This window comes from Nothobranchius furzeri, chromosome 1 (genome assembly GCF_043380555.1).
Source record: "Nothobranchius furzeri strain GRZ-AD chromosome 1, NfurGRZ-RIMD1, whole genome shotgun sequence".
Lineage (NCBI taxonomy): Eukaryota > Metazoa > Chordata > Actinopteri > Cyprinodontiformes > Nothobranchiidae > Nothobranchius > Nothobranchius furzeri.
In genome coordinates this window covers 101660271-101684522 of record NC_091741.1, presented here as the reverse complement: position 1 = coordinate 101684522, position 24252 = coordinate 101660271, and the positions used below count along the sequence as shown (strand labels likewise).

At 42.6% G+C, this 24252-nt stretch overlaps 1 protein-coding gene across 1 annotated transcript in view; it reads left to right on the top strand.

Annotated features, from left to right (window-relative positions):
* Positions 1-23606, top strand: part of mtnr1c (melatonin receptor 1C) — a 62814-nt gene extending 39208 nt beyond the window's left edge. Inside the window, exon 2 of the mRNA XM_054738940.2 lies at positions 22566-23606. Coding sequence (XP_054594915.2) covers positions 22566-23443 — 878 coding nt within the window. The 3' untranslated portion in view covers positions 23444-23606. The remainder of the gene's footprint in view (positions 1-22565) is intronic.
* Positions 23607-24252: the final 646 nt, after the last annotated feature.

The following is a 24252-nucleotide window of genomic DNA, read 5'->3' as shown; positions in this document are numbered from 1 at the left end:
TGCTATTTCAACTGTTAACTTTATTTTTTCTCCAAGTGTTTTTTTCCCCAGAAGAAGCTACAATGATGTTCTGCTGTGGTGTGGTAGCCTCATGGAGGGGGCCATCAGCTTGAACACTGTTTCCAACCACTTAAACATTCTCCCAGTCCTGATAACATTTTACTTGCTTTGACATTGGATGTGCTACTACTAGTTTACTTGTTTAATTATAGATTCACTAGGATAAATAAAATAAAGTTTATCTCTCACCAAATAGAATATTTACTAAGAAATCACAATGTAACCATAGAAACACTACTTGGTACATATGCTGTGTGTGTGTGTGTGTGTGTGTGTGTGTGTGTGTGTGCGTGCGTGCGTGCGTGCGTGTGTGTGTGTGTCTGCTCTGTCTTCTCGATCCCCAGTGAGTCGTGGAGGATGGCTGCTTATACTGAGCCAGGATCCTCTGGAGGTTTCTTCCTGTTAAAAGGGAGTTTTACTCTCCACAGTCACTAAATGCTTGCTTAGTATGAGGATTGCTGTAAAGACGCTGACACTAAACAGTGACTCGATGCAATTTGCTGGGTTCCTTATACAGGTGCTGGCCAGTAAATTAGAATATCATCAAAAGGTTGAAAATATTTCAGTAATTCCATTCAAAACGTGAAACTTGTACATTATATTCATGCAATGCACACAGACCAATGTATTTCCGATGTTTATTACGTTTAAATTTGATATTTATAGGTGACAACCAATGAAAACATCAAATCTGGTATCTCAGAAAATTAGAATATTCTAAAGGCCAATGAAAAAATGTTTGTTTCTCTAATGTTGGCCAACTGAAAAGAATGAACATGAAAAGAATGTGCATGTATAGCACTCAATACTTAGTCGGGGCTCCTTTTGCCTCAATAACTGCAGTAATGCGGCGTGGCATGGACTCGATCAGTCTGTGGCACTGCTCAGGTGTTATGAGAGCCCAGGTTGCTCTGATAGTCGTCTTCAGCTCCTCTGCATTGTTGGGTCTAGCGTATTGCATCCTCCGCTTCACAATACCCCATAGATTTTCTATGGGGTTAAGGTCAGGCGAGTTTGCTGGCCAATCAAGGACAGGGATACCATGGTCCTTGAACCAGGTGCTGGTGGTTTTGGCACTGTGTGCAGGTGCCAAGTCCTGTTGAAAGGTGAAGTTTGCATCCCCATAAAGTTGGTCAGCAGCAGGAAGCATGAAGTGCTCTAAAACTTCCTGGTAGACGGCTGCATTGACCCTGGACCTCAGGAAACAGAGTGGGCCAACACCGGCAGATGACATGGCACCCCACACCATCACTGACGGTGGAAACTTTACACTGGACCTCATGCAACGTGGATTCTGTGCTTCTCCGCTCTTCCTCCAGACTCTGGGTCCTTGATTTCCAAAGGAAATGCAGAACTTGCTTTCATCAGAAAACATAACTTTGGACCACTCAGCATCAGTCCAGTCCTTTTTGTCCTTGGCCCAGGCGAGACGCTTCTTGCGCTGTTTCATGTTCAAGAGTGGCTTGACACACGGAATGCGACACCTGAATCCCATGTCTTTCATGAGTCTCCTCGTGGTGGTTCTTGAAGCGCTGACTCCAGCTGCAGTTCACTCTTTGTGGATCTCCCCCACATTTTTGAATGGGTTTGTCGTCACAATTCTCTGCAGGGTGCGGTTATCCCTAGAGCTTGTACACTTTTTTCTACCACATTTTTTCCGTCCCTTCGCCTGTCTGTTAATGTGCTTGGACACAGAGCTCTGCGAACAGCCAGCTTCTTTAGCAATCACCTTTTGTGTCTTGCCCTCCTTGTGCAAGGTGTCAATGATTGTCTTTTGGACAGCTGTTAAGTCAGAAGTCTTCCCCATGATTGTGGTGCCTTCAAAACAAGACTGAGGGACCTTTTAAAGGCCTTTGCAGGTGTTTTGAGTAAATCAGCTGATTAGAGTGGCAGCAGGTGTCTTCTATATTCAGCCTTTTCAGAATATTCTAATTTTTTGAGATACCAAATTTGGAGTTTTCATTAGTTGTCACTTATGAATATCAAATTTAAATGTAATGAACATTGGAAATACATTGGTCTGTGTGCATTGCATGAATATAATGTACAAGTTTCACGTTTTGAATGGAATTACTGAAATATTTTCAACCTTTTGATGATATTCTAATTTACTGGCCAGCACCTGTACAGGAAACATTTCTTCCGATTGGCTTAATGACCTAGGGCCTCATTTATAAAGCTTGCTGACACACAAAATGGGGCCGGAAATCTGCGTAAGCGACTTTCCACTCGAACTTTGAGATTTATAAAAGAAAACTTAGCAGAAAAATGTGCGCAACTTTAAGTTGATGAAGGACCTGGCTTACGCACATTTTGGACATGGAGAGCACCTGCAGCAACACATTCTCACACCCTAAGCGTCGAAAAATGATGCGCTATGCCAGGGCGTCAGTTTCCGACGCCCACTGTGAAACGGATATTTGACCAAATTATGACCTTTACCCTCTTACTATTTAATCCTCCCTCCACCCAAGGGCGTCAGTTTGTTTTCAGAATTGCTGGGGACAATAACCATACACTTGAGTGGGGTTTAAAAATTGCTGGGGACAATAAAGTAGGCTAGCACAGGGGTCGGCAACCCACGGCTCTGGAGCCGCATGCGGCTCTTCCATCCATCTGATGCGGCTCTCTGTGCTTGTAAAATAATGAATGGATATTTAAATAAAATGCTTTATATATTACTGCATTAATTTTACATCTGTATGTTAATTCTAAATGTAAAGATTGTCTGCGTAAACCTGAACAGGTCCAACCCGGTCTGACTGTGAGACCGGGTTGACGCGTCATGCTTGTGCGTAATCATATGCGCTTCTGAGCTGACGAGGATGTGAGATTCTGGGCTTCTCCTCAGACAGGCTCATGGATGTCACTGCTGGACTGACCATAGGGCATAGCGGGCAACTGCCCGCTGGGCCGACCCTTTCATCTTTTATGGGCCGGTGTCTGTTTTTTTTTTTTTTTTTTCCTGGCCTCTAGTTGTTGCAGACAACTTGTCCGCGCCGCCCCACGCGACGCCTCGTAAAAGTTGGTGGATTGGCCAATTGGTAATAATACACTCTGGGCTGGACCAATAGCCAGAGGTCTGATGCACCCGCCAGTTGTTTGTGAATCTCAGTAAACAGACAGACGAGCTTTACAAAATGGAGAACAAAAAACGGAAAGCAGGAGCGGAGAAAATTCGACTAAAAAAGAAACTGGCCCTTCAGGCTGATGCTGGCACATGTGTTAAAATCTCACAGTTGTTTGGTAGTGAAGGTTCAAGTAAAATCAATTTAGGAAGTGATGGAGCCTCAGCCCAGCGACAGGTTAGAGAAGAAAAGAGGGAGGAGGAGGAGAAACCCGAGCCGGTGTTGTGCCATTAATCGTTTCGCTGCCAAAAAATGATTAGCCACCGCGGGATCGCGCACGGTTAGGTAATTGCATTTCTAGACAAAATTCCCCAGGATTTCGCCCTAAAACTCAGCATATCTAGCAATATGGACATTCAGAAAGCAAAGATAACCTCTTCCGGTACTTAAACAGATGTTTATCGCGGATATTAGTGTGGCAGTGTTTGTGGCACCCTGCGCGGGAGCACGAGGACGTGCTTGTGGAAAGAGGGAGGAAGATGTGGCAGTGTGAGCATCCTGTCACAATGTCTTGATTGATCTTACGCCCTGGATAGTTGGTCAAGGGGATGTTCCTTTGGCTGACTGGTTAGAGCGTATGACTCTCACCCCAGAGGTCTGGAGATCGAATACAACCCGGGCCGTTGTTTATCCACCTTGCCACGTTAGTTTTTCCAGTTCGGAAGTTGTTTTAAGTGTTGCTAATTGTCTTAAACGTTCACAATGAGGATATATTAATCCTTTTTGCAATATTTGCGATTGAAAGATGGTTTGTGGTAAGAACTGGCTTTCTTTATGTTACAGCCTTGATACTAAAAAAATAAATAATGTAAAATGGCACCCTGTATTGAATGTAAACGTTGTATAAATGTAAATAAACAATTCTCCAGCGATTTAATTTTTTCCCCTTCCTTTCTTTAGTCCACTTGACATGAAGCCACAGTTAACTAGTTTGGGGCACATTTTTACTTGGAAAAATAGTATTTAAACTGATCAAGCTTTGGCTTTAATGACACTGTGTAGGTTACTATCTATACATTACGTTGCTCTATTTAAAAGTAACAAGATAAAAGCTCTTCAGCACATAAAATTAAGATTGTCACTTGCCAAATAGACTACACCCTCCCGTTTACCTATAAGAAATGCCTCAAAATATCTTTAAATTCTTTATTGATGATTTAATTGTAGACAAATAAAATGGCATTTTACTTGCCAAAAAGTGATTGAATCGCTCAGATTTTCATGGAGGCTAAAATTGACCAAATAAGGGTTTTATGTATTATCTGTTGATGTTACTGTACTCATACTGCCTACTGTATCATCATAAACACCCCAAAAATGGCAAAAAAAAAAAAAAAAGATAATTTCCCTTGCCAAAAATTGATTACAGTGTCCTGGTCACTTGTAAAGGGTTACATTTACCTAAATATTACCTTATTTATTATCTCTTGATGTTATTAGTGCCATCACAGGTTGCTGGGTCTCTTCATAAACACCTCAAAAATGGCAACAAATGATCATTTCCCTTGCCAAAAATTCATTACAGTGTCCTGGTCACCTGTAAAGGGTTAAATTTACCTAAATATTACTTTATTATCTCTTGATGTTATTAGTGCCATCACAGGATGCTGGGTGTCTTCCACATTCATAAACACCTCAAAAATGGCAACAAATGATCATTTCCCTTGCCAAAAATTGATCACAGAGTCCTGGTCACCTGTAAAGGGTTAAATTTACCTAAATATTACCTTATTTATTATCTCTTGATGTTATTAGTGCCATCACAGGATGCTGGGTGTCTTCCACATTCATAAACACCTCAAAAATGGCAACAAATGATAATTTCCCTTGCCAAAAATTGATCACAGTGTCCTGGTCACCCATAAAGGCTTAAATTGGCATAAATATTACTTCATTTATTATGATGCTGGGTGTGTTCCACAATCATATTCGAATAAACATGAAAATATTCCGTCCGAATATCTGTTTCTTGTTATAAATATAACAGCTAGAAGGATTTACAGTTAAAATAGGAAAAACATTTCAGGGAACTATTGTCAATTAACCACAGAAATAGGGACTAATAACATCAAGAGATAATAAATAAGGCAATATTTAGGTAAATTTAACCCTTTACACTTGACTCCCCACGAAGGGTCGTAACACCACTTGCCGCATGCACATAAGTGACCAAAACAAAGCAGCATGGAGACACTCCGTCTCCAACCACCTCTCAGGCAGCAGCCTGCACTCCCAAGTTCTACACGTCACCAGAACATAAACAACCGCAACACATTAAAAGCAGTATTATACAAAATGGAAGGCCTGTAGTGTTTATTCTCTTACAGTAACAACTTATCAATTTTTTGGAGGAATTTATTTAAGATTTTTTGGTTTTTATTAATTGTGCAATAGAAAAATAATCGCTAGATTAATCATCTAAATAGTCATTAGAATAGTTGACTATTCGATAAAATAATCGTCAGAATAATCATTTTAAAAATAATCATTTACCCCCAACCCTACTTTTTTAGAATACCAGGATAGGAAGGATGGTGTAGGTTTACGTTTATTAGATTGATACATAAATATTACCAATAAGAAAGTGTACGTTGGTGTGTGTCAGAAACAGCGTAAGGCTTAATGTCTTTTCCAAAAAAACCAGGTGATGGGCCGGTCTCCAATCAAAATGCCCGGGCTGAATTTTTGTCCCAGTCCAGCCCTGATGGATGTGTCGCCACATTGGAGACAGGAACAAGCACTATTCAGCCAATGTTTCTCGCTTCAGTCGGTGGAATCTTCCCGCATGCACTCTGGTTCTGCGACGCGCTCCAAGCCCCTCTCCACATCTTCAGCTCGCTGTGGACCTTATGTACATGCTGACAGTGAGCTGCGCTGAGCAATGTCCAGCTCAGATGTTCAGATGGGAATCTTGAGTGATTTAGCTACATCTGCGATTTAAGTGGAATAAAATGTCAGTTCGTCTGCATGCGTCGGGGTAATTCTTTCTATTCTTTCTCCATCAAAATAAATGGTCAAACGGCCAAAACGGGAACTATCCGGTTAACACAAGCCCTGCTTTTAACTGTTCTGTTTTCTTGTGAAAATTGTTGCAAAGAGATAAATTTAAACTTGATTAACACCAGAGCCAGGCGTACTCCGTTATCTCCGTCACTGTAAATGAGGGAAAAACAAATTGATCGGATCCTTTTCTGACCTTCCCCAGTTTAAACTGTTCAGAATACAAATCCAGGCTCTGTCTCGTTAGATTGGTGTAACTAAAGTTTGTACTGAATGAAACTTTACATTAAACCATGTTGAAAAGAAAAGGATCTGATTAAATCGTTTTCCCCTCATTTACAGTCACAAAGTACAGTGCAGTGCGCATGGCTCTGGGGTTAATCAAGTTTAATTGTTTCTCTTTGCAACAATCTTCACAAGAAGGTAAAACAGTTAAATGGCAGATTACAGATATTTCCATTTGACTGTTTATTTTGACGGATAAACTCAAGGATGTTGGTTGTTTTGAAGGAATTACCCCGACGCACACTGATGCACACACAGATGAGCTGCTTACGCACATCGCGGAGGTAACTAAATCCATCAAGAAATGATTCCCATCAGAACATCAGAGCTTTATACTGGACACTGTGTTCAGCGCGGCTCGGAGCGCCCACGGTGGACAGTGGGCTAAAGATCTGCAGAGGGGTTCGCAGTGCAGCGCAGAACCACAGCACATGCGATAAGATTTCCTCCCACTGAAGCGGTCTGGAAACCCGGTCTGTCTGAGGGATGTGTCACTTGGAAAAAAGTTCTCTGATTGTGAAACTTTGGCTGAATAGCGCTTGTTCCCGTCTCTAATATGGAGACGCATGATGCATCCAGTCTGAGGCAGAATAGCCTCTTCAGCTCAGAAAGCACCTGTAGAGACATTTGATCACGCACAAAGTTTATGTGGAGCAGAAGCGGTCGGGCCACGGCAGGTGAAACGTTCCTAGCCTACATGAAGTGTAACTGTTTAGTTGTAACATTAATGTGTTACTGGACACGCTGGTCTGGTTGGTTAGACCGGTGTTTGAAGTGGAAAACACACACACACACACACACACACACACACACACACACACACACACACACACACACACACACACACACACCAATTAAAATGCTGATAGTGTGGACTAGAAGCCAGGTGATGGTTTACGTATTTAAATGATGATCAGGCTGCTGTAAAATGTAATCTCCATCCACATCCAGACAGAATTATCCTCTATTCTTTCTCTTTTTGCTCTGCTCTTGTCTGGGCTGACGTAGCTGACGGAGTGCGCGGCGCACCTAACTAGCGGCTGATGCACATTTTACGCATTTGGAGAGGTGGGCTGGATGCTTTGCTTTTACTGGAAGATGGTCCACTTAACGCATGGGTGTAGACTACATATTAATGATAAATGAATGAAAATTAAATTGTGAGTTTTTACTTCATATTTTATAAATAAAAATGACGGGGGAAAACATTTATGATGTCTTTTTAAACTAAATTTTCTAGCGCGACCTGCCTGCTTCACTTAAGTCACTGCTCATTAAGGTCCGTCCAAAATTACTGTGGGAAACGGGTAATAATGTCTCTTTGATGGGAACAGGTTGCCGACCCCTGGTATAAGATCTGAGCTGGTAAAACAAAAATCCTCATCAGCAGGTTTTTTGAAAGTGGGGGGGGACACAGTTGCCAATCACAAATTTTGTGTCCCCGGAATGTCCCCGGCGTCCCCAGTTAAAATGACACCTATGCCTCCACCCCCATCCTAACCTTAACCAGCTTGTGCATGCAAAGCTTTACTTCGCATTTCATTGTTCCTCTCAAGCTCACTTAACATAAAATTTAGACTGGCTTACAGAGTTAAGGTTAGGATGGGGGTCTTGAGGTTAGAGGTGAAATTTTGGTGCATCGGCTCCCGACGCGCAGGGGCTCCCTACGCGTCAGAAACAAACGCTTAGTCACACTGCATCATTTTTCAACGCTTAGGGTGTGACAATGTGTCGGCTGCTGAGAAGGATAGAATTATGAATTCCAGCACCATTACCACTTGTACCACCTCGTGCGCACACAGAACAAGTAGACCCGACCCCCCCCCCCCCCCCCCCCCCCCCCCACACACACACACACACACACACACACACAGCCTGAAGCGCAGAATACGGAATGCAGAATATCAGCAGGGGGGCAGATTGAGACAATGTCATGTGCCTGTGACAGTGTGAGCGTCCTGCCACTGTGACCTGGTTGATGATGCGCTCTGGCTGCTTGGTAAAGGGAGATGTCCCTTTGGTTGACTGGTTAGCATGCGTGACTCTCACCTAGGTGTCTGGGGATTGAATCCCAATTGGACGATTTTATTTATATCTGCCACAGGTCTCTCTGAAGAACTCACAGCATTGACAGCTGTGGGTTTTCATGAGCTGTATGCCAAAACTGATGGCTGTGCTACTCTGTGGATTTTCTCTTATTTGTTTTGCAAAAGCACTTCCTTTCATTTCTCCCTCTCACCCACAGGTACCTCAATTTCTGCTTTGGTGAAATTGCGCTTTCTTGATCTGCGGTCGCGATCGTTAATGGTGAAATGCTGCAACGTGCCGGCTTATGTATATGCATGAGATCCACAAGGCACTTTGCATTGACCATTTATGGCAGAAAGTGGACGTGTTGAGGACGGGATGTGATTCAGAAACAGCTGAGCACATTCCTTGGTAGTTTGTGATTTATAAAGCGGAGATTGCGTGAAGCTATGCATACTCCATTTTTTATAGATCGCAAACCTACTTGGCGTAAGTAAATATTTTTTTTCCTGAGCTTAAGTACGGTTTTAGTAAAGATTCTACGCACTGTTTTATAAATGAGACCTGTTGGATTGTTCATAATGTTTGCATGCCGTACTTATTGTCCTGCGTGTTTGCCGTAGTGGCAACTGGAAGTGGGAGGGGTTATGTTGTTCCGACGAGCGGCAAATAAAGTAAAATGGTGGCTCATGCAGCAGACTAAGAAGAATTATTTATAAGTTTGAGAACAGAACATTACATAGTGTCACAGTAAATCGAACTAAACGCCCACTGTCAGCGCGAAAAATGGATTTGTCAGGAGTTCCTGCACCACGAATGGACTGGGATTCAGCTAATCTTCCCGATGCCTGGCGGAGGTTCGTACAACATGTGAAGGTAATGTTTAGCGGCACTAAGCGGCAAGTCCGAGGAGACCCAGTGCAGCTATTTCCTTCTGTGGGTAGGAGAAAGAGGCAGGGACATTTACAACACATGGCAGCTATCTAAGGAGGAAGCTAAAAAGCTGACCACCTACCTCGACAGGTTTGAACAGTACCTCATGCCTAAAACGAACACCATTTTTGCAAGATACAAGTTTAACGAAAGGTTCCAAGGTGAAGGGGAGTCATTTGAACACTTTGTGACGGAGTTAAAGTTACTCGTCAAGCAGTGCGGCTATGTGAACAGTGATGAAATGGTCCGAGACAGGATTGTCTTTGCAACCAGTTTCCCACAAGTCAGAGAAAAACTGCTGAGCCAAGGGTCAGATTTAACCCTAGAAAAAGCCATAGAGATGGCACACTCGCATGAGATCGCACAAACCCAATTGAAAGCCATGGTCGACCCACACACAAACCTGCAGGGAGCAGCGCCTGCTTATGCAGTATCCACTAAGCGCCAGAGTACACAGCAGAAACATAGGAGGGCACCTCATCACAATAACATGGGAAAAGTGTGTGGAAGATGTGCACGAGCACACAGTCAGAAGGAGGAGTGCCCTGCAAAAGGGAGGAGGTGCAAAAAGTGCAATAAAATGAACCACTTTGCCAAAGCATGCCGTTCAGAAGCACCAAACCAACGCAACCCGGTGTGTTCTATCAACCCTGACACTCCAAGCGAGGAAGCAGAGCTATTCATAGATTCCATAACAAAGTGCAATGAAGGGGAGGCTGATGAACAGGCTTACGCTTACGTAGAAGTAGGCTCACGTCATCACACCGTGAGTTTTAAGCTTGACACAGGAGCCACTGCTAACGTCATCCCTGCCCGATTGTTTAAGAAACGCTTCAAGCAGGTCAGCTTGGCACCGCCCACACGCACACTATCTGGCTATGGAGGTGAAAAACTCAACATCAAAGGCACCTGCCAGTTGAAGTGCAGATGGAAAGACATTCACAAGATGCTGACCTTTGATTTAGTAGAAACTGCAGCGCCTCCCATCCTAGGGTTGAGAGCATGCCTAGATCTAAACCTAGTCAAGCTGGTCATGTCAGTGCAGATCACAGGCACCATGGAGGAGTTTGCTGATGTGTTTAAAGGCATAGGGAAATTCCCAGGAGAATGCGACTTACACATTGACCCAGACGCCACGCCTGTCATGTGCCCCCCACGGAGAATCCCTTTCACACTGCGGGAACGACTGAAACAGGAGTTGGACGACATGGAGAAAAACGGCATAATCATCAAAGTAAAAGAACCCACAGAATTGGTGAACTGACTGGTGGTCGCAGAGAAACTTAATGGGAATCTCAGAGTGTGCCTGGATCCTCGCGAGTTAAACAAAACCATCAAAAGACCCCATTACCCGCTTCCAACACTGGATGACATCACACCAAAGCTAGCAGGAGCTCAGTACTTTAGTGTCATGGATGCTCGCTCTGGCTATTGGGCCATCCAGTTAACCACCAAGTCATCGCTCCTCACCACATTCAACACGATCTTTGGCAGGTACCGCTTTCTGCGCCTTCCTTTTGGGATAATATCAGCACAGGACATTTTCCAAAGGAAAATCGATGAGACACATGAAGGGCTCAATGGGGTGGCAGCCATCGTGGATGACATCCTCGTGTTTAGCAGGACAAAGGAGGAACACGACGACGACCTCCATGCCATGCTCGAGCGCACAAGGGAGCGAGGAGTGCGTCTCAATCCAGAGAAATGTGTAGGAGCCACAGAGGTGAGTTACTTTGGACACAAACTCACCCGCGAGGGCATCCAGCCAGACCCAAAGAAACTGCAGGCCATAAAAGACATGCCACCTCCTGAGAACAAGAACAAGCTTGAGACAATTCTTGGAATGGCTAATTACCTGTCCAGATTTGCACCACAGCTATCAGAAGTAAATGCACCACTGCGTCAGCTGCTCAAGCAAGATTCGGAGTTCATATGGGATCAGAATCACGACAGAGTCTTCCAGCAAATGAAAGACCTCATAACCAGAGAACCAGACCCATACTGGCATAGTAAGACACGACCAAGGAGATACAGCTACAGGTAGATGCATCGAAGTATGGTTTGGGAGCTGTGTTGATGCAGGACGGACACCCAATAGCATATGCTTCAAAGACACTGACCCCAACAGAGATTAACTACGCACAGATTGAAAACGAGCTCTTTGCGATGTTGTTTGGATGCAAGCGTATCCACACCTACATATACGGCAGAAGAGTCCTCGTCAAGTCAGACCACATACTGAAGAAGCCGAGATGAAATTTCGCATTTCCATGGCATCATCTTTAAAGGTGACAAAATCATGGTGCCCACAGCCCTAAGAAACAATATGCTGGAGAGAATCCACACTGGGCACATGGGGATTGAGAGGAGTAAGCAGAGAGCAAGGGGCGCCCTCTTCTGGCCAGGCATGGACAGAGACATAACTGCCACAGTGGAAAACTGTTCCATCTGTCAGGAGCGGCGCGCAGCGAATCCCAAAGAACCTCTCATTCCACACCAGATTCCTGAGAGACCATGGCAGGTTGTGGCCTCAGATCTCTTCACATGGCGTGGACGGGACTACTTAGTCGTTGTGGACTATTACAGCCGCTACTTTGAGGTTGAAAGGCTATTCTCTACCACCGCAGGGTCCTCATCAAAAAGCTCAAGGCCATATTCGCCAGGCATGGCATACCAGAGAAGCTTGTCTCGGATAACGGACTACAGTATAGCTGTCGAGAGTTCAAGGACTTTGCAGTCACATGGGACTTTGTCCACACGACCTCAAGCCCTTTGTACCCACAAAGCAACGGCCTTGCTGAAAGAACAGTTCAAACGGCCAAATCAGTTCTGGATAAAGCTCATGCACAGGGAGTTGATCCATACCTGTCTATGTTGGAGCAAAGGAACACGCCAGTCGACGGCTTCAGATCACCTGCGCAGCTCCTCATGAGTCGACGTCTGCATTCAGTGATTCCCATCACTGGACACCAGCTGTCGCCTCGCATCATAAGCCAGACGGCCGTGCAAAAAACACGGATGGAAAGGCAAGAGCGTCAGAGGCACTACTACAATCGCAGCGCCACACCACTACTGAGGCTGCAGCAGGGTGACCACATTCGTTTTCAGCATGAGTCTGGAAACTGGAATCCGGCTGTCATCATCCAACCTGCAGAGACCGCCCGCTCTTTCCTGATCCGCACTGGCGAAGGACAGACTATATGGCATTACCGACGGCACCTGAGAGGCACCAAAGCGGCACCTCCAGCACCAATATCCGATCTGGTAACCCAGCCAGATAGTGCAGCTCAACAACAAGCAGAGCTCCTGTCGCCATCCAGAGACACTACAACACCAACCAGGGACACTAGCTCTGCCCTGACCACCAGATCAGGAGAAGTGGTCAAACCAAGGGTCATTCTTGACCTGTGATTGTAAAGGGTGTAGGCGGATCGCTGCCCTAAAAAAGAAAAAAAAAAAGCATGTCAAGTGGATGTACCAATGTGTGCATATCCTGTGTTGCATTGTTATTGTTAGTTTTATGTCACAGTAACTTGACATATTACTGTGTTGAGCAGACTGTTCCGTGTTTTCCTGTTCAAGATATTCCATTTCTAAATGCATACCAGCTATGTCACTGGCAGACTTTAAAAAAAAGGGAGATGTTGGATTGTTCATAATGTTTGCATGCCGTACTGATTGTCCTGCGTGTTTGCCGTAGTGGCAACCGAAAGTGGGAGGGGTTACGTTGTTCCGACGAGCAGCAAATAAAGTAAAATGGTGGCTCATGAAGCAGACTAAGAAGAATTATTTATAAGTTTGAGAACAGAACATTACTTTACCCTTGAACTGTGTTGGAATGTTTACTTTGTGAAGTGCCTTGAGATGACTCTTGTCGTAATTTGGTGCTGTAGAAATAAACTTGAACTGAATTGAAGTGAACTCCTGTGATCTTCATCAGAGCTAGTTGCTAGTGCTGTACGATACTGCAAAATTTGGTATCGATCTGATACCAAGTAAATACAGGGGCTAGTATTGCCGATACCAATACCAATACCGATACTTTTTACTTCTAGTCTAGTACCATCTAGTCTTGTGGGATTTCTTAAGATAAATAGGATCATTAAAATTGGGTTTTTAGACAAGATTCTCATACTGATGATGTATTCATCATCAATATGAGAATCTTGTCTGAAAACTCAAGTTTTATTGATTACTTAATTATTTTGTAATTTTTCCTTTAACAAATCATGTGTACGATGATAATAAAATACAAGGAACATTTTCAGGCAAATAAAGTTTTCATTAGGAAACTCAAAATGGTTTAAAATGTTTAACAAGCTCAAGATTTTTTTTCTATTTGAAATCTATAAAGCTGTGTAAACAATTCCAAACGGCGCTCCTTTTTCGGTCTGCCATCATGCAGCCACAACAGTGCTTTCTGCTGTTCTGTGCTTGTCTCGTGCTGGCGCGCTGTTTTACTTTTTTTTTATGTAACGGCGGACTGCCCCATTGACTGACATCCGTGGCATTCCAATCACAGTGCTTTAATAGTTTTTTGGGCCAATCACAGCGCTCTTTTAGCGAGGTAGGCGGGATGTCCCTGCAAACAAACATGGCTGCCGCTCGAAACGGTCCAATCACAGGTATCAGCCAGGTAAACTACAAATGCAGCCGATAAGTCGAGCAGGATAAGCACTGAGGATTTGGCAGTCACTCTAGCTTGTTTTAAGGATTCCGTCACTGCTAACAGAGCAGTTTCAGTGGAGAGGCCCTTTTTGAACCCAGATTGGTAAGGGTCAAGCAGACAGTTTTGTGAGAGATGTTCTGTGATCTGCTTGAAAGCCACCCTCTCAATGATTTTGGACAGAAAAGGGAGGAGAGCGATAGGTCGGTAGTTCTCCACATGATTTGGAGGAAGAGATGTTTTTTTTTAGCAGCGGTTTAACCTGAGCATGCTTGAGAGAGGTGGGAAATGTACCGGATGTCAAGCGCTCAAGGAAGCACGCACACACACACACACACACATACACAGCCGGCTTATGTATATGCATGAGATCCATAAGTAGGGATGGGTACCGAATTCGGTACTTTTTAAGGTACCGACCGAATTCCATAGTACCAACCGAGCACCGATTCACGTAATTTCAAACGGTGCCTCGTTTCGGTACCCGTCCTTCATAACGAGAACTTGCCAAAACATCTGCGCATGCGCAAGAGCGTTATGTCATCGCTCGCTGCGAGCCAGTTGTAAACAGAGCAGCATGGTAGAAAGAACGCACGCTAAAGCTTGGGTCCACTTCACTAAATGTGATGGGTAAATGGGTGATGATGAAACCAGCGACAACGATTTAAGTGAGACATCCTCATCTGCTCCGGTAGGTAAATAAAACGTTTAAGGTAACGTTAGCTTGATATGTTAGCTTCCGTTTCGCTAATGGTGCATTCGCTTTCTCCTCGGAACTCGGATTTTCCGACTAGAAGAACATGAACGCGCTCTAAAGTTTGGCTTCACTTTACTAAATGCGACGGGTGATTGGGTGAAGATGAAACCAGTGACAACGATCTAAGTGTGAGGCATCATCATTTTAATCTGTTCCAGCAGTTAAATAAACTGTTTAAGATAACATTAGCTTGATATGTTAGCTTCCATTGCCACCGTTGTTATCAGCTAATGGTGCGTTCGCTTTCTCCTCAGAAATTCTAACTTCCCAGTAGGAAAAATCAAATGAAAAAAGATGGCAAAAGGAATGAAGATACACAGTAAATTTAGTTCACAGTAAAGATGTTTGCTTCAGTTTAATTATCAGCTTAGAAAACTACAAGGACGATGTTAAAATACAAACAGTTGAATGTTATTTATTGTGATATTTATCAAATATTGTTGTATATTGAGAACAATATATATTTAATTATAAAAGAGAATTAAAATAATAAACACTCAAAAGTATCGAAAATTGGTACCGTTAAGTACCGGTATCGATTTCTAGGTACTGGGAATTAGTACCGAATCGATTCAAATGTCAAAGGTACCCATCCCTATCCATAAGGCGCTTTGCATTAACTATTTATGGCAGTATGTGGGCGTGGTGAGGGCGGGATGTGACTAAAATGCAGCTGAGAAACGTTCTTGCTAGGCTCCGATATCAAGCTTGCTTACCCTCAAAACTGGGTCAGAAAACTGCGTAAGCAACTTTCCACGCAAACTTTGGGATTTATGAAAGAAAACTTAGTGGGAAAACGTGCGCAACTTTAAGTTCACTAGTAAGGACCTTGCTTACGCATATTTTGGACATGGAGAGCATCTGCAGTGCTGCTGCTGAGAAGGATAACATTATGAAATCCTGCAGCATCATCACTTGTACCGCTTCGTTTTCACACAGAACAAGACACCCCACACGCACACACACGCGCGCGTACACACACACACACACACACATGCATACACACACATGCACGCACACTCACACACACACACACACACACACACATGCATACACACACATGCACGCACACTCACACACACACACACACACACACACACACACACACACACACACACACACACACACACACACACGCAAGCACACATACACACACAGCCTGAAGTGCAGAATATCAGCAGGGGGACAGATTGAGACAGAATGTCATGCGTCTGTGACAGTGTGTGTCCTGTCACTGTGACCCGATTTATCATGCGCCCTGGCTACTTCGACAAGAGAGATCTCCATTTGGGTGACTGGTTAACATGCGTGACTTTCACCTGGGAGTCTGGGATGGAATCGTGATTGGACCATTTTTTTATATCCGCCACAGATCTCTCTGAAGAATTCACAACATTGACGGCTTCAGCAACGCTGTGCCACTCTGTGGATTTTCTCTTATTTGTTTTGCAAAAGCACTTCCTTTCATTTCTCCACCTCACCCACAAGTACCTGAATTTCTGCTTGTGAAATTGCGCTTCCTTGATCTGCCTTGATTTACAGTTGCCATGTCATTGGCGGAGCGCTACAACAGCTGGCTTATATATATGCATGAGATCCACAAGGCACTTTGCATTGACTATTTATGGCAGTAAGTGGGTGTGGTGAGGGTGGGTTGTGACTAAAATGCAGCTGAGAAACATTCTCATTAGTCTCCGATTTATAAAGCAGAGATTGCGTGCAGCTGTGCGTACTCCGTGTTTGATAGATCATAAACCTACTTGGTGTAAGTACATTTTTTTTGTTGAGCTTAAGTACGGTTTGAGTAAGGATTCTACGCAATGTTTGATAAATGAGACCCCTGAACTGTATTGGAATGTTTACTGTGTGAAGTGCCTTGAGACAACTATTGTAGTGATTTGGCACTATATAAATAAACTTGAATTTAATTGAATTACACTGGAAAATCATTAGGATTAACAAGGCTGCCCACACTTTAGAATCCCACTGTAAATTAGAAACATACCAAACACTATAATAGATTTTATTTCCAAGAGTTACTTTGTAGATGTTACACATTCATCCTGCTCGACATATGAGTTGTTTTGATTAAAATCAGGCTGAGACTAACTTTACATTTGAAGGGAAGTTTGTGATTTTAACAGTTTATTTAGAAGGGTGGAAGAATTTGTTTAACTTAATAATTTTACAGAACCCAAACAAATATCAATTGCTTGTTTTCTATCACACAACAAAATTACTTTTTGAATGAACATGAAAAAATCATAGAAAGGATTGCCAGGTGATTGAACTGCTTTAGTTCAGCATCATACATTTCTGTTATCCTAACTTAAAATACCTGTGTTGAGTCAAAGTAATTCATCAAGATTGAGTCAACATATTTACTACATGTGGATCCTGTTTAATTTGATAGGGTGAAACTGCTTAAACAACTCTTAAGTACTAAAGTAACTTGATTTTATTAAAGTCAAAATAACTGTCTTATGTCCACTGTATGTAGGGTTAGTTGGATGATCTGAGTTTGGAGCTGGGGTGTGTGTTCCTGTTAGTCTGTATACCATCCATATTGTGTTCATTCTAACTAAGAGTTGTCTGTAGAGCTGCTGAGTGCTTTATAAACCCCTCTACCCTTTTCAGTCATGGTTTGGCATTTGCTCACTGCCAGCTTATAAACTGCATGCAACATTTTTTACTACATGTATATTTCATTTTATTTATAATAATTAAAATGTGGATTGAACTCAAGCTGTAACAGATGGATTTATTTTAATATTCAACATTAAAACATTTTAAGTTACCATTACTCAAGTTAATCATGTTCATCTTACAAACTTAATCCACTTATGTAGAACTACATGTAAGGAATACGTAACTTGAACAGAGGATTTCCATATTTTCAGTAGAATGTGTGTTGGCAGTGTTTTAAACTTAGGGAACAGACGGTTGTTCTGCGTGTAAAAATCACTAAAGGGATATTTCTAATGTCTATACTTTGCTACAGCACCTGGCACTTGTCAAGATCTGTAATCTGTTGCTTTATGTTAGGATTTTGAGTGACTAAAAGTTCAGAAAGTTTTTGTTTAATAATGAGGAGCAGTCCAATGTGCTGGATGATTTCTGCTGTTGGAACACAAAAGATCTTTTGCTCACAAACAAACCAACGAGAAAGAGGGATTTCATTCACCAACAGGGAGAATCCTTTGGGGAAATCCGCTCTATGGCCCGCTCAGCTCTCACGAGAGACTAAAAGAATGAGTCAATTGATTTGATGCAACATTTCACTTGTTTGACAGTTTTTCTCTTTCTTTTTGTGGATGCAGCTTAGTGAAAATTCCAATAATTACGGAGTGGCATCAGAGAAGTTAAAGGCTCCATGTCAGCTGTCCCTGTTGGACTGTGACAAAGTAGCATTTCAGTTGAGCTGCGTTCAATCACGCTGGATAATTATAGCTCCAGAAGAGGTCAGCGGACACAGCTCTATTCTCATGTGCAGGTGTGAGAACGTATTTGTTGGTGGTCTGTGTTCCCACCAAAGCAACCACTGTTGGAGTGCTGCGACTTGAAGTGAGATGAGCATTGCTCCACAGCCAAGTTGGCTAATTACGCATGGGGAGGTAATTGCTCAGTCAGTGTTTTTATAAAGGATGCCAAAACACAAAGTCAGTCATCTGGCCACTCTGCAGCAATCCTCTCAGTGGTGTTTTAGCACTTACCTCACCCCTTTTGACGATAAGTACGAGAGAGAGAGAGAGAGAGAGAGAGAGAGAGAGAGAGAGAGAGAGAGAGAGTGCCCTGTCCAGCCAGTGAGCATGATTTCATCGAGCCGCATGATGTCGGCAAGGAATCAAACCTCTGCATAGCGACAAATGCATGCAGCGAGTGCTAGGAGCATCACAAATGCAATCTGACAGATTTGCCCACTGAGCTGACTCCAGAATGAAGAACAAATGCGTTTTATTTTTATCTCTGCAGACTCCAGAGATGATCCCTGCTGTTTTACTGAGCTGGAAAGGGGTCCTCTCTGGTTACTTGGGCTGTTGTGAGAATGTGAAATCATTAAGTGATTTTTCCTTAAAATGAAAAAGTATTGAAAAGTTTCCCAGACTTCAACAAATGAATTGTAAATTGTTATTGTAAATTAATTTTCTCTGTAAACATGAAGTTTGTGGTGGGTCTAAAAGCAAAGACCCAAACAGGATGTACGATTTGCATCCTGTCAAAGCAAAACTATCTCCTTACATCAAAAGTTTTTATTTGGATGTATGGGCTCAGAGTCCACGAGCCTGATCCAGCCCCCCAGTTATGTTACGTCCCCGACTGGTGTTGGTAAAAAAGCGAAGGAGGGGGTAACATAAGAAAGATGCCGGTGGAGTTTAAAATGGTTTTATTTGTAACAAAAGGTTCTAAAAATGAGCAAATAGATGGATCATTATAAAGAAAATGCCCAAAACAAACAGAACTCACAAATTAGCAACCATAAAAACACCTGGTAAAAACTTATATTAACAGTTTTACCGAACCGAAGGTGTTCTTTAAAACCCGAAGTTGATAAAAGTCTAAAACAATCTACTGACTAAAACAGCTGGTAAAAAAAAAACTTATTTTAAAAAGCTTTACCACAATGAAGGTGTTTAAAACCGAAGTCAGTAAAATTGCACCAAACCAAGTTAACCTTTAAAACAAACACACAAAAGGATCCCACTGGATCACTCAGAGTTAAAACTACCACAGTTAAAACTCATCAGAACGAAAGGGGTTGAAACCAAAACAAAAACCGGGAGGACAGCAGAACCCCTGCACTACTGCCTCCCAGACTGCTGAAGGCACAGCCCTGTTATACAGGTGTTGGGATTCGGCTCAGCTGTGCTTCTCAGCAGCCTGGGAGAGAGGAGGAGGAGGGGCGGTGTCAGGCTGATCACCAGTGATCCTGGCTCCTGCTTTTCACTGGCCAGACTGGCAACCGTAACAAATACAAAACAGCAAAAAACAAAGTCCCAAGCCAGACAATAAACTGTTATGAGGTCAAAGATAATAAATTAAATACAAACTCATTTATTGTGATTAATCAAAAAGTTGTTATAATTTAAATAAATACATCATATGAGCTGTTCTGTACCATTCTGGTTTTACTACGATTTTGTTTTCTTTCAGAGACAAAATCACTTAAATCCCATTTAAAATAATGCCTATTGTCCAACATGGAGGCTACTCACCTTCTCCTTTCCCTCTTTCCTATTCACTCTCTCTCTTTCTTAACATTTTTTCTTTTAAATCGCAATTGCTTATTCTTGCTCATTTTAAATATATTTTTAAACATTTTCTAAGTGCTTTTTTATATTTTTACAATTTTTTATATTTTTTGTTTTTGTTTTTGTGAAGCGCCTCGTGATTTTTATCTTGAGAGGCACTATAGAAATATTTTCTTCTTCTTCCTGATAGTAAATCAACGTAGCTCATAGAGGCAGGAGTTTGTACAATGTCTGCCAGTGCAGTAAAGACATCCTTGTTTGTGATGGCATTGATGTGGAAACTGTTTCAGACTCCTGTCAAAGTGATTACTAACAAACGTCAGGATTATGTTTCTTGTGTCAGAGCCTTGTAAAACCTTACAGAGGTGGAAAGTAACGAATTACATTTACTCACGTTACTGTAATTGAGTAGCTTTTTTGTATATTTATACTTAAGTCATTTTTAAAAGCTGTACTTTTACTTTTACTCGAGTAAGTTTTTAAAAAGAATTGTAATTCGCTACATTTTAAATCATATCCGTTACTGAGTAAAAATAAATCATAGGCTTAATAAATTAAAAATATTACGTGTAGCAGTGTCGGAACAGAAAGACACACCTGCATGAGCGCCACATCTAAACCGTGGGGGGTGTGGGTGTACACTTCTGCTCCAAAACATCAGTTCAGTCCCTGTGATCCACTCTCTGTTCACCTCCTCTCTCCCTCCTCTCCTGTGGGTTGGAACCCGCACCTTCGCGCACCGGTGTGATGTCATCAGAATTCTGCTTGGTTCGGAAACCGGACTCGGTTCCGTGTTTGAAATGTGTTTCCCTACCGCTCCTACCGCTCCGCACGGCAGCGGCAAAATAACGTTTAGCGCTCATAACGAGCGGATTCTCAGCGCTTTGCTCATAAAACAGAAGACCTGCAGGCCTCTGTGAGTTAAAACATCCTGATACTGTTCAGGTGTAAACATTGTGCTCCATCCCTGTGTTTGAACTCAGAAGATGCTTCTTGATGCCACACATATGTGATGATTTAGCTTGTTTCTTTATTTTACTCCAGAATAAGAGATTTAAGTATTACTGAAGCAGTTCAATGTAGTTAAATTAGTGATTCAAAAGATTCTAACATGTGTGTGTGTGTGTGTGTGTGTGTGTGTGTGTGTGTGTGTGTGTGTGTGTGTGCGCGCGCGCGTGTGTGCTTGTGTGTGTGTGAGTGTGTGTGTGTGTGTGTGTGTGTTGTAGCTATCTTTACGCTGACTAAAATGTGACTAAGTAACTTTTACTTTGAGTACATTTTATTTATGATACTTTTTACTTTTACTTGAGTAAAAATTTTGGCAAGTACTTTTACTTGTACTTGAGTAAAAAATTATCAAAGTATTGGTACTCGTACTTAAGTACGAAATTTTAGTAATCTTTCCACCTCTGAACCTTTAATTACAATTGTTCTGATAAATCTCACAGTAGTAAACCACGAGTCCCGTTGTTTGATTATGAGTTAAAAACTCAGAAAGCCAGATGTTAGCTTGAGGTAAAATGGCTATAAAAGAACATTTGGGATATCACAGAACTGCAAATGAATACCAACATCAGCGTCTAATACCACTCAGCAGATGCTGGACTATTTTGGCTTTACCATGGCAGAGGTCTAATATACTTAAAAGAAGACATTAGTAGCCACGGAGACATACCTAGAGTACAGCTAAAAATGTCAGTGACAAGAAAAGCATGCACATGGACTCAGATCAGCTCAGATGAGAGAATGACAAAAAAGCATTATCAAAATGATGTACTGGGCCACAATGATGCTGGTCTTTTAAGATAAAATGCGCATCTCCAGAGGGGACAGAGGTGTGAATTATAGAAGAAAGGACTTTGTGCTTTCTCTAAAGGAGAGCAACATGTGATTTTTCCATAGTTATAGGTTGTTTGCTTTGAGGGGGGTTTGTAGCTATTTAGTACATCTGATAAAATTGTAATGATAAATATAATTGATAATTAACAGGTTGTTATGTTGACATTGGTTTAGTCTGCCTACCAACCAGTTTAATCAGTAAAGCACTCTTGGCATAGGATTAGTTCCCCACAACCTAATAGAAAGCTGGAATGTGGCAAAGTTGCAGCCTCACCATGCTATAGATTTCTGCAGCACTTTCCTACAAAGATCCCATCACGATGTGCCCACCATTGCACCACACCTTGAATCTTATCAGACAGCAGCTATGACTTTGTACTCAATATCATGTTAATGGGCGGTACACTACAAGTGTGAATGGGGGCCCTATTATCAATCATCAGCAACAGAAGTCATGAATGCTATCCATATGTATGTCGATGATGCTATCATACACATGAGCAGACACTTTTCAGTCCTAAGTCTTCTAAATGCAACCAAAATGTTGGAATAAATAAAAATCTATTAACTTAAAACAAGCTTAAGTTGTTTCTGATCCTTGTCCTCTCCTGTCTCTCAAGGCAACATCTTTGTGGTGAGCCTTTCTGTAGCAGACCTGGTGGTGGCGCTGTACCCGTACCCACTGGTCCTAACAGCTATCTTCCACAATGACTGGACCATGGGCGACCTACACTGTCAGGCCAGTGGCTTCATCATGGGCCTTAGTGTCATAGGCTCCATATTCAACATCACGGCCATCGCCATCAACCGGTACTGCTACATCTGCCACAGCCTCCACTACGATCGCCTGTACAGCCTGAGGAACACATGCTGCTATCTGGGCCTCACTTGGTTGCTCACAGCCATCGCGACGGTGCCAAACCTTTTTGTTGGTTCTCTACAGTACGACCCACGGATTTACTCGTGTACTTTCGCTCAGACTGTCAGCTCGTATTACACCATCTCGGTGGTGGTCATTCACTTCCTGATCCCATTGCTGGTCGTGTCCTATTGTTACATGAGGATATGGGTACTGGTGATTCAAGTGAAACATCGAGTTAAGCCAGATCAAAGGACTAGGCTGAAACCTAGCGATGTGAGGAACTTCCTGACCATGTTTATGGTGTTTGTGTTGTTTGCTGTGTGCTGGGCTCCACTGAATCTCATAGGCCTGGCTGTGGCCATAAACCCTGTGAAGGTTGCGCCCAAAATACCTGAGTGGCTCTTTGTCACAAGCTACTTCATGGCGTACTTCAACAGCTGCCTCAATGCCATCATATATGGGCTGCTCAACCAAAACTTTCGGAAGGAGTACAAAACAATCCTCCTTGCTCTTTGCATCCCACGATTGCTTCTCATGGAGACCTCCCGGTATGCCACTGAGGGACTGAAGAGCAAGCCTTCACCGGCCATAACAAATAATAATGTAGCAGAGATAAATGTACAAACTTGTGTGTAATAAGTGGATGTGCCGTGATTCACTCAGTGCCTTTTCAGAATGAGTCATGTTCTTGTCGTAAGGATACTTTTATGTGTTTACTGAATTAATCTGGCACATAATGAGATCTGTGTTCACCAGGTTTATGTACACAGGGTTTGATGCTCCACAGCTGAACTGGAAAACCTTGGGGATATTGGACCCTGGACAAACACTGTGCCTTCAAATAGATTTCATGAGCTCACAGTTTAGACATGGGAAGTCATGCAGACAATTCACGAACTCACAGTTTGCAGAAAATAGGCAACGTACCAGGTGGTAAGTGCAACTTGAAAAGGGGGTTCAGACGACTCCTCTTGTGAGCATGGATAGTGTGATTGTGTTTGAATGCATCAGTCAACGTGAACATGTCAGACCCTGTGTTTGCTCCATTGCGGTGTTTTCCACTGACTGCCTTTCTGCACTGTTTGTGTACGGTCATTAGGCAGGACAGCAATTCAGCAAACAAACTTCTGTATTTAGATAAAATTCATCTAAAATAAAAACAAAATGTATTTTTCTTATAATTCATTAGAAAAAAATGCATAGCCATACTATTCTGGCTCCGACCCTTAAATTTAAAGCTTTTGTAACAAATATGCAAACAAGCTAGGCTTTGAACACAAACACAGTCACACAACACTCACCTCTCTTCTCTGGTATATTCCCTATTATATCAAAGCCCAACACCTACATTGCCACAGTAAACAGGAACGTGCTAAACACCAGTCACTGGCTTGCATTGGCGTTGCAGCTTTCATAACAATCTGTAAAATCCTTGGCAACAATGA